Consider the following 12,132-nt stretch of genomic DNA (forward strand, 5'->3'; position numbering starts at 1 on the left):
GTGTGTGTGTGTGTGTGTGTGTGTGTGTGCTCACAGGGTGAATGTCTATAAAGAGTCCGTGCTCGTCCTCGTTCGGGTGGAGTCCTTGAACGTAGTCCAGCAGAACCGGATCGGCGTTGAAGAAGTGAGGATGGGAGATGAAGACGGGAGACTCTGAGGAAGAAGGCGGGGCGTCAGGAGAATGGCGGTTGTCTACGTGAAGCAGAGACCCGCCCGGGTCGGTCTTACTTACTCTGGCGGCAGCTGCTGACGTTGAGCAGGCCGGACTGGCGACAGGGACAGAATCCCTCATTGGGGGCGTAGTCACTGCCGTTGGCGAAGAGCGTCTTGGGCGCCACGAAGCGGTACAGGGGGATGCCCTTTATGCTGCCAGGCCGCTGGTAGACCAGTTCCATGGACCTGGCACCACAGACCGCTTAGAAACATAATAATAATACAAATTGAAAAAAATATAATACAAGTGGCGTACCTGCAGGCGTCCGGGCTGTAAAAAGGAAGCGTGCTCGTCTTAGTAAGGAAGGGGGGCCACATCTGACCCGCGGTGCCGTTGATCATGTTGCACTGCGGCGTCCTCCAGTAGTCCAACTAATCACACACACATCCATCTAGTTTCATGACGTTATGTAATCACAGCATCATTATTATCATACCATCAAAATATCCTGTTTGTTTTTAATGAACTAAATAAACATCCCCGATTACACTCCGGAAGAAACATGCTGAGTCAGCAATCCTGCCGACTCATCCTCTGGTCATGACATGACGTCCACCATGCCCTCTTGTTGAAGACGTCCAAATGACAGGAAGTGATCGTTTGGTGCACCTTGGTGACGTCTCACCTCCGTCAGGCCGTTCCAGGAGTCCACCCTGTGCACGTTCTTGATGTCGTCCTGACCCGTGAAGATGGTGAACAGGCCCGTGTTGGAGTTGTTGAACTGCAGGAGGGTGAAAGAGCACGTTCGCCATGACATCATCTAGGGCAGACCTGGGCAAATTAAGGCCCGGGGGCCGCATGCTTTTCAAGCCGGCCCGCCGGACATTCCCAAAATATTTTTTAGATCTTTAAAGGGGAACATTATCAGCAGACCTATGTAAGCGTCAATATATACCTTGATGGTGCAGAAAAAAGACCATCTATTTTTTTAACCGATTTCCGAACTCTATATGGGTGAATTTTGGCGAATTAAACGCCTTTCTATTTATCGCGCTGGAAGCGATGACGTCAGAATGTGACGTCGCCGAGGTAACACACCCGCCATTTTCATTTTCAACACATTACAAACACCGGGTCTCAGCTCTGTTATTTTCCGTTTTTTTGACTATTTTTTGGAAGCTTGGAGACATCATGCCTCGTCGGCGTGTTGTCGGAGGGTGTAACAACACTAACAGGGAGGGATTCAAGTTGCACCACTGGCCCCAAGATGCCAAAGTGTCTGCCGCCAGACCCCCATTGAATGTACCAGAGTGTCTCCACATTTGACCGGCGATGCTAAGGCAGACATGGCACAGAGATGTATGGATAACCTGCAGATGCATTTGCAACGATAGTCAACAAAATCACAAAGGTGAGTTTTGTTGATGTTGACTGCCAGCTAATCGATGCTAACATGCTACGCTAATCGATGCTAACATGCTATTTACCGGCGGTGCTAAAGCAGACATGGCACAGAGATGTATGGATAACCTGTAGATGCATTTGCAACTATATTACGTTTCCTCCCACCCACATTTAATGCGAAAAAACACTTACCAATCGACGGATTTAAGTTGCTCCAGTGTCAAAAGATGCGAAAGTCCTAATCGTTTAGTCCGCACATTTTACCGGCGATGCTAACGCAGCTATTCGGCCATGCTATGGCTATGAATAGCGTCAATAGCTATTCGCTCAATAGCTTCAGTTTCTTCTTCAATATTTTCATACTCCAACCATCTGTTTCAATACATGCGTAATCTGTTGAATCGCTTAAATCGCCGAAATCCGAGTTTGAATCCGAGCTAATGTCACTATATCTTGCTGTGGTATTCCCATTGTTTGTTTACATTGGCAGCACTGTGTGACGTCACAGGGAAATGGCCAGTGTCTTCGCAGAGAGCCGAAAATAAGGCACTTTAAAGCTTTATTTAGGGATATTCCGAGACCGGTAAAATTTTGAAGAAAACTTCAAAAAATACAACAAGCCACTGGGAACTGATTTTTATTGTTTTTAACCCTTTTGAAATTGTGATAATGTTCCCCTTTAAGATGGAAAGTGTGGCTGCCATTATGATGTGCAGGGATGTTTTCTAATGACCGGAAGTCTTGAACTATACAAAGTATTTCAACGGCTGTAATGTGATATTTTGCATGATATACTAATTCCTATGGTAAGCTAATTAGTTCCTATGGTAATTTAAGTCACAGCAGCTCAGACGAGGCACCGAGCAGTGTGGGCGGGGAGCGTTTCCACAGACTGTTTCAGAAGCGGCCAGCGAGAAACGTGGGTGTTAGGGACAGACGGGGAAGGAGATTTTTTTTTAGAATAATCATGTGTGTGTGTGTGTGTGTATGTATATATATATATATATATATATATATATATATATATATATATATATATATATATATATATGTGTTATTAACTATTGTGCTCAAGCTGCATTATTTCTATCTGTGCAAGGACAAAACGTCTTGTCTGAGGCGTGGCCTCAGCCGCAGATGTTATCTTTATTTTAGTCCGCTAACAGCCAAGGACTTTAAGGACCTCAACGAAGATAAGATGACAGCACGCAGACGAAGCAGAGACAAGGATATCACAAGGCCCAGCACATTCAGTCACATATTTTGTTCGTAGTGGACCTGCTTTAAGTAATATGTGACCACTCTGTTTAGAGGCGGCCTCAGTGATATTCCGGGACCGGTAAAATTTGGAAAAAAAAATTCAAAAAATACAACAAGCCACTGGGAACTGATTTTTATTGTTTTTAACCCTTTTGAAATTGTGATAATGTTCCTCTTTAATGAAAAAACTTAAGTTTTTACCACGGGATTATCAAAAATAATTCTCATTACGGGAAAACTGTAGTTGTTGGCAGGTATGGCAAAGAGACGAATCAAGATTTTAACACATTGTAGGTCAGAAAAAACGGAAAATATTTTTTTATATTTTTACAGAGATAAAATAGACTGATTTCCAACTATAGACGGAAAAATTACATGTCTAAATAAACTGATCGAGACAAAACACAGACGCCCCAGGATGCTCACCTCGGCAAAGAGTCCAAATTTTCCGGAGCTGGGCAGCATTCCCGGCAGGTATTTGTTGAGGAAGTCCACGAGGCCGCTGTCGTAGCCCCACATGAGCTCGCCCACGGTCTTGGTGAGGAAGGGCCCCTCCTTGAAGGTCTTGAAGGTGGCGCTGATCATCAGGCGCACGGCAAAGGGAAGGTTCTCCATCATGACCGCCGCCCCCTGTTGGACAACTCTAGTCAATTACAACGCACCAAGACGCCCCCCCCCCCCGCACCCCCACGCAGACTCACCAGGACCAGCATGTTGGGGATGGTGACCACGTCGGACTCGTTCCCGGACGACATGTCGGGTTCGAAGTAGTAGCTCCGGTATTCGAGGTAAGACACGGTGTTGTTGGCGTGGAACGTCACGTTCTCCTTCTGAATGCGCTTCCTGACAAGACACGTGTAGTCAGCGCAGAACTTTAGTTTGTGACGATGTCAGCGTCTCACCTGTACACGTAGGGTCCTCGCTGCTCCACAATCGGCTTCTCGCCATTCAGGACCTCTTTGGGGTTCAGGATGTTGAAGAAGTACACGGACATGTAGAAGGGGACAGGGACGTCCTTCCAAATGGTGTAGGTCATTTTGTTGTTGGGGTCGATCACCGTGTTCTTGAGACAAGAGACAGGTAGTGCACGTCACACCATGACCCCGAGACACGCGCCATGACCCCGAGACACGCGCCAGGACCCCGAGACACGCGCCAGGACCCCGAGACACGCGCCATGACCCCGGGACACGCGCCATGACCCCGGGACACGCGCCATGACCCCGGGACACGCGCCATGACCCCGGGACACGCGCCATGACCCCGAGACACGCGCCAGGACCCCGAGACACGCGCCATGACCCCGGGACACGCGCCATGACCCCGGGACACGCGCCATGACCCCGGGACACGCGCCATGACCCCGGGACACGCGCCATGACCCCGGGACACGCGCCATGACCCCGGGACACGCGCCATGACCCCGGGACACGCGCCATGACCCCGAGACACGCGCCATGACCCCGAGAAACGCGCCAGGACCCCGAGAAACGCGCCAGGACCCCGAGACACGCGCCATGACCCCGAGACACGCGCCAGGACCCCGAGACACGCGCCAGGACCCCGAGACACGCGCCATGACCCCGAACCACGCGCCATGACCCCGAACCACGCGCCATGACCCCGAACCACGCGCCATGACCCCGAACCACGCGCCATGACCCCGGGACACGCGCCAGGACCCCGGGACACGCGCCATGACCCCGGGACACGCGCCATGACCCCGAGACACGCGCCATGACCCCGAGACACGCGCCATGACCCCGAGACACGCGCCATGACCCCGAGACACGCGCCATGACCCCGGGACACGCGCCATGACCCCGGGACACACGCCATGACCCCGGGACACGCGCCATGACCCCGAGACACGCGCCATGACCCCGAGACACACGCCATGACCCCGAGACACACGCCATGACCCCGAGACACACGCCATGACCCCGAGACACACGCCATGACCCCGAGACACACGCCATGACCCCGAGACACACGCCATGACCCCGAGACACACGCCATGACCCCGAGACACACGCCATGACCCCGAGACACACGCCATGACCCCGAGACACACGCCATGACCCCGAGACACACGCCATGACCCCGAGACACACGCCATGACCCCGAGACACACGCCATGACCCCGAGACACACGCCATGACCCCGAGACACACGCCATGACCCCGAGACACACGCCATGACCCCGAGACACACGCCATGACCCCGAGACACACGCCATGACCCCGAGACACACGCCATGACCCCGAGACACACACCATGACCCCGAGACACACACCATGACCCCGAGACACACACCATGACCCCGAGACACACACCATGACCCCGAGACACACACCATGACCCCGAGACACACACCATGACCCCGAGACACACACCATGACCCCGAGACACACACCATGACCCCGAGACACACAGTTACATGTGTGTTACTCATTCAGGTTCAATATGTGTCCTTGTTCACATACTTTCCATCTATTGGACCTAAAATATTGTCGACTAGAAGAAAAATGAAAAGTTCACAATTGTGTTGTAAACAATGAACTAGGACATCAACACATTTTGGTTATAATACGCCTGGGTTTTCGTGTCCGAAAAGTGACAGAGTTTTTTTAGGGTATTCATGAGATTGTAACCGACTGTTATTAGTCTGATGTTGTGCTTCCCTACTTGAAGCTACAGCACATAGAATATTAATTGTTCGTCTATTACGAAAATAATATTTATTAAGTGTGAAATGTATCATTCTGGTGGTCCTGCTACACTGCATTCATTTAAATGTACTTTAGATCACATAGATCCTGTGTGTCAAAGTCAAGACCCGTGGGCCAGAACCGACATGCGAAGGAATTATCTAGGACCCTCGGGATAAGATTTGATTAGTATTAATAATTGGTCTCCTGCTAGCCCGACTATAGACTTGACTCTCACTATTATGTTAGATCCACTATGGACTGGACTCTCACTAATATGTTAGATCCACTATGGACTGGACTCTTACAATAGTATGTTAGATCCACTATGGACTGGACTCTCACACTATTATGTTAGATCCACTACGGACTGGACTCTCACCATTATGTTAGATCCACTATGGACTGGACTCTCACTATTATGTTAGATCCACCATGGACTGGACTCTCACTATTATGTTAGATCCACCATGGACTGGACTCTCACTATTATGTTAGATCCACTATGGACTGGACTCTCACAATAGTATGTTAGATCCACTATGGACTGGACTCTCACAATAGTATGTTAGATCCACTATGGACTGGACTCTCACGTTTATGTTATATCCACTATTGACTAGACTCTCACGTTTATGTCAGATCCACTATGGACTAGACTCTCACGTTAATGTTGGATCCACTATGGACTGGACTCTCACACTATTATGTTAGATCCACTATGGACTGGACTCTCACCATTATGTTAGATCCACTATGGACTGGACTCTCACTATTATGTTAGATCCACCATGGACTGGACTCTCACTATTATGTTAGATCCACTATGGACTGGACTCTCACAATAGTATGTTAGATCCACTATGGACTGGACTCTCACCATTATGTTAGATCCACTATGGACTGGACTCTCACTATTATGTTAGATCCACCATGGACTGGACTCTCACTATTATGTTAGATCCACTATGGACTGGACTCTCACAATAGTATGTTAGATCCACTATGGACTGGACTCTCACAATAGTATGTTAGATCCACTATGGACTAGACTCTCACGTTTATGTCGGATCCACTATGGACTAGACTCTCACGTTAATGTTGGATCCACTATGGACTGGACTTTTACACTATTATGTTAGATCCACTATGGACTGGACTCTTACAATAGTATGTTAGATCCACTATGGACTGGACTCTCACTATTATGTTAGATCCACTATGGACTGGACTCTCACTAATATGTTAGATCCACTACGGACTGGACTCTCACAATAGTATGTTAGATCCACTACGGACTGGACTCTCACTATTATGTTAGATCCACTATGGACTAGACTCTCACGTTTATGTTAGATCCACTATGGACTAGACTCTCACATTAATGTTGGATCCACTATGGACTGGACTTTTACACTATTATGTTAGATCCACTATGGACTGGACTTTTACACTATTATGTTAGATCCACTATGGACTGGACTTTTACACTATTATGTTAGATCCACTATGGATTGGACTCTTACAATAGTATGTTAGATCCACTATGGACTGGACTCTCACGTTTATGTTATATCCACCATGGACTAGACTCTCACGTTTATGTCAGATCCACTATGGACTAGACTCTCACGTTAATGTTGGATCCACTATGGACTGGACTCTCACACTATTATGTTAGATCCACTATGGACTGGACTCTCACCATTATGTTAGATCCACTATGGACTGGACTCTCACTATTATGTTAGATCCACCATGGACTGGACTCTCACTATTATGTTAGATCCACTATGGACTGGACTCTCACAATAGTATGTTAGATCCACTATGGACTGGACTCTCACAATAGTATGTTAGATCCACTATGGACTGGACTCTCACGTTTATGTTAGATCCACTATGGACTAGACTCTCACGTTTATGTCAGATCCACTATGGACTAGACTCTCACGTTAATGTTGGATCCACTATGGACTGGACTTTTACACTATTATGTTAGATCCACTATGGACTGGACTCTTACAATAGTATGTTAGATCCACTATGGACTGGACTCTCACTATTATGTTAGATCCACTATGGACTGGACTCTCACCATTATGTTAGATCCACCATGGACTAGACTCTCACTATTATGTTAGATCCACCATGGACTGGACTCTCACTATTATGTTAGATCCACCATGGACTGGACTCTCACTATTATGTTAGATCCACTATGGACTGGACTCTCACAATAGTATGTTAGATCCACTATGGACTGGACTCTCACAATAGTATGTTAGATCCACTATGGACTGGACTCTCACGTTTATGTTATATCCACTATGGACTAGACTCTCACGTTTATGTCAGATCCACTATGGACTAGACTCTCACGTTAATGTTGGATCCACTATGGACTGGACTCTCACACTATTATGTTAGATCCACTATGGACTGGACTCTCACCATTATGTTAGATCCACTATGGACTGGACTCTCACTATTATGTTAGATCCACCATGGACTGGACTCTCACTATTATGTTAGATCCACTATGGACTGGACTCTCACAATAGTATGTTAGATCCACTATGGACTGGACTCTCACAATAGTATGTTAGATCCACTATGGACTGGACTCTCACGTTTATGTTAGATCCACTATGGACTAGACTCTCACGTTTATGTCAGATCCACTATGGACTAGACTCTCACGTTAATGTTGGATCCACTATGGACTGGACTTTTACACTATTATGTTAGATCCACTATGGACTGGACTCTTACAATAGTATGTTAGATCCACTATGGACTGGACTCTCACTATTATGTTAGATCCACTATGGACTGGACTCTCACTAATATGTTAGATCCACTACGGACTGGACTCTCACAATAGTATGTTAGATCCACTACGGACTGGACTCTCACTATTATGTTAGATCCACTATGGACTAGACTCTCACGTTTATGTTAGATCCACTATGGACTAGACTCTCACATTAATGTTGGATCCACTATGGACTGGACTCTTACACTATTGTTAGATCCACTATGGACTGGACTTTTACACTATTATGTTAGATCCACTATGGACTGGACTTTTACACTATTATGTTAGATCCACTATGGACTGGACTTTTACACTATTATGTTAGATCCACTATGGACTGGACTTTTACACTATTATGTTAGATCCACTATGGATTGGACTCTTACAATAGTATGTTAGATCCACTATGGACTGGACTCTCACTATTATGTTAGATCCACTATGGACTGGACTCTCACTATTATGTTAGATCCACTATGGACTGGACTCTTACAATAGTATGTTGCAGCACTAACTCTTCCGGGAAACTTCCAGCAAACTGGCCAATAATTAACGTTTTATTCATGCATTTTCTCTTGCTACTTCAAGCCTTGAATGTTTGGTTCATTCATTATTGTTATTTTATTTTCAAATGTATTATTAGCCTGTGGAAAAAATTTGATATTTACCTCAGAAGATTGCAAATAGAAAAAAAGGCATAACATTTTTATTTAAATTTTATTTGATATGCCATTGATATTTTTTTATTATTATTATTATTATTTGAAACTGGATTTTGCATGTCACTAAAGTTATATAAGCCTTGCTTGTTCAATATTTAATGCAAAACTTGTTTGGGCCCCTATTAAAAGATTAATTTGTTCAACCTTGGCCCGCGGCTTTGTTCAGTTTTAAATTTTGGCCCACTCTGTATTTGAGTTTGACACCCCTGGTATAATATGTTATGTTAACATAGCAGGCACCTTCTCAGTTGGTTATTTATGCCTCATATAACGTACACTTACTCAGCCTGTTGTTCACTATTCTTTATTTATTTTAAATTGCCTTTCAAATGTCTATTCTTGGTGTTGGGTTTTATCAAATTAATTTCCCCCCAAAAATGTGACTTATACTCCAGTGCGACTTATATGTTTTTTTCCTTCTTTGTTATGCATTTTTGGCAGGTGAAGTGAAGTGAAGTGAATTATATTTATGTAGCGCTTTTTCTCTAGTGACTCAAAGCGCTTTACATAGTGAAACCCAATATCTAAGTTACATTCAAACCAGTGTGGGTGGCACTGGGAGCAGGTGGGTAAAGTGTCTTGCCCAAGGACACAACGGCAGTGACTAGGATGGCAGAAGCGGGAATCGAACCTGCAACCCTCAAGTTGCTGGCACAGCCACTCTACCAACCGAGCTACCAACCGAGCTAAACCGCCCCATATAAGGTGTATGTAAGGTGCGACATATACTCTGAAAAATACGGAAATAAAGACACGGCCAAATTTATTCACACATTTATTAAAAATTATTAGAAATGTGTGCAAAATTTTAACATTAGTGCCCTAAAATGAAGGAGATGATCCGATCTCTCAGTGACGACTAAGGCTGCAGTCAGCCAAATTTTAGAAGATCATAAATCCTGCCTCTCACCTAGATAGTAGAAGGACGAGGATGTATTCCGACAAACTGGTAAACTTTGGCATCCGAATTAGACCCGTAAATGGTGACAACGTTGCGAAAAGAACTTGGTCTGCGCTTGGTTCCTCCCCCTTTTTTCGCCGCAAAGTTTATAAGTCATTCTTCATCGGAACAGGACTATAGCACCATTCTATCAGTCGGCACCTTAATGACAGCAGACATTGCACAGTAGGGTTGTACATAGAGATGTCTTATAATGGCTTTTTTGCCGATATTGTCCAACTCTTAATTACCGATTCCGATATCAGATAACAATATTTACAGTGGTGGAATGAACACATTATCATTATCATTGGACGTATCATCGCTCATCCATGCGGACTGGACTCTGGCCTGTCTTGGTTGCTTTGTTGGGTCTGCTCCTGTCTCTGGCCATGCTCCCTCCACCCCGGCAGACGATGGCGTGGAACACCGCAGAGGCCACCAGTGTATATGTTTCTTTTACTTTTTATTCATAGCTGTATGTAGAAGTGTCTGGTTGTATCTACTGCTGTAATGTCTTTGATGTTTCCCTCTTACACACATGGAAGAGGGATGTGTTCTATGGCTATGAGTTGTTTTTTTCCCTTGGCCTCAGTCTGCACTCCCTCTCCAGGGCCCAGGTTAAGACCGATTATTTTATTTTATTTTAATCTTCAATTTTTTTCTCCCATTCCACCCCCCCTCCTTTTTTTTTTACCTGTATCTCATCTTTTTTGTAAGGGGCGCTGGAAGCCGGCAGACCCGTCAGCGATCCTGTTCTGTCTCCCTGTAATGTTTGTCTAAACTTGAATGGGATTGTGATGAAAATTTTAATTTTCCTGACGGAATAAATCAAGTACTATCCAATCCGATTATTATGCCTAATTTTGTTCTGATGCCACGCTGGATGCATTAAACCAGTGGTTCTCAAATGGGGGTACGCATACCCTTGGGGGTACTTGAAGGTATGTCAAGGGGTACGTGAGATTTTTCTAAAATATTCTAAAAATAGCAACGATTCTAAAATCCTTTATAAATATATTTATTGAATACTACTTCAACAAAATATGAATGTAAGTTCATAAACTGTGAAAATAAATGCAACAATGCAATATTCAGTGTTGACAGATTTTTTGTGGACATGTTCCATAAATATTGATTTTAAAGATTTCTTTTTTTGTGAAGAAATGTTTAGAATGAAGTTGAAGAATCCAGATGGATCTCTATTACAATCCCCAAAGAGGACACTTTAAGTTGATGATTACTTCTATGTGTAGACATTTTTATTTATAATTGAATCCCTTATTTATTTTTCAAAAAGTTTTTAGTTATTTTTATACCTTTTTTTCCAAATAGTTCAAGAAAGACCACTACAAATGAGCAATATTTTGCACTGTTGTACAATTTAATAAATCACAAACTGATGACATAGTGCTGTATTTTACTTCTTTATCTCTTTTCAACCAAAAATGCTTTGCTCTGATTAGGGGGTACTTGAATTAAAAAAATGTTCACAGGGGGTACATCACTGAAAAAAGGTTGAGAACCACTGCATTAAAAAATGTAACAAGGTTTTCAAAAATAAATCAACTCAAGTTATGAAAAAAAATGCCAACATGGCACTGCCATATTTATTATTGAAGTCACAAAGTGCATAATTTTTTTTAACATGCCTCAAAACAGCAGATTGGAATTAAGTCTCATCAGCGTCACGGGTTGATTTGGATGTGAGCGGTTGAAGTGGCACGTCATTCAAGGTAACGGACAAGTGCTTTATCCAATGATTCTTTTTTTACAAGGCCCCGCCTTCTGAAGTACATCTCTTGAGAAGTCCCAGATCCTTGTGTGGAGCTCAGCGAACTACAAGGTTAGGTCAAGCTAGCTCTGTTCTCAATGGGTACTAGGCGCCATTTAGCCTTTCTCAACGAAAAAAAAAACGCCCGATGCTTGTGTTGTTTTCGGCCGTATGAATCGTTCAAATCGCGAAAAAGGATCAACTTTTCTTTAGAGTTCCTCGAGAGTTCATTAAAAAGAGCGAAAGAGTGCAAGGTTTTATGAAAGTACGAGAAAAAGCCGCTCACACTCCAGTCCAGGGGAGCAGAGTCGAAGAATGCACGAGTTTGCGGTGATCACGCCGTTAG

At 44.6% G+C, this 12,132-nt stretch overlaps 1 protein-coding gene across 4 annotated transcripts in view; it reads right to left on the bottom strand.

The window, feature by feature from the left end:
• Positions 1-12,132, bottom strand: part of scarb1 (scavenger receptor class B, member 1) — a 38,428-nt gene that overhangs the window by 15,152 nt on the left and 11,144 nt on the right. For all 4 annotated transcript variants that reach the window (XM_061876196.1, XM_061876197.1, XM_061876194.1 and 1 more), the window contains exons 2-8: positions 3,721-3,881; positions 3,520-3,661; positions 3,245-3,448; positions 840-935; positions 470-585; positions 233-399; positions 35-153 (exon numbers count right to left, since the gene is read on the bottom strand). In XM_061876196.1, coding sequence (XP_061732180.1) covers positions 35-153; positions 233-399; positions 470-585; positions 840-935; positions 3,245-3,448; positions 3,520-3,661; positions 3,721-3,881 — 1,005 coding nt within the window. The remainder of the gene's footprint in view (positions 1-34; positions 154-232; positions 400-469; positions 586-839; positions 936-3,244; positions 3,449-3,519; positions 3,662-3,720; positions 3,882-12,132) is intronic.

This window comes from Nerophis ophidion, linkage group LG17 (genome assembly GCF_033978795.1).
Source record: "Nerophis ophidion isolate RoL-2023_Sa linkage group LG17, RoL_Noph_v1.0, whole genome shotgun sequence".
In the NCBI taxonomy this organism is placed as follows: domain Eukaryota; kingdom Metazoa; phylum Chordata; class Actinopteri; order Syngnathiformes; family Syngnathidae; genus Nerophis; species Nerophis ophidion.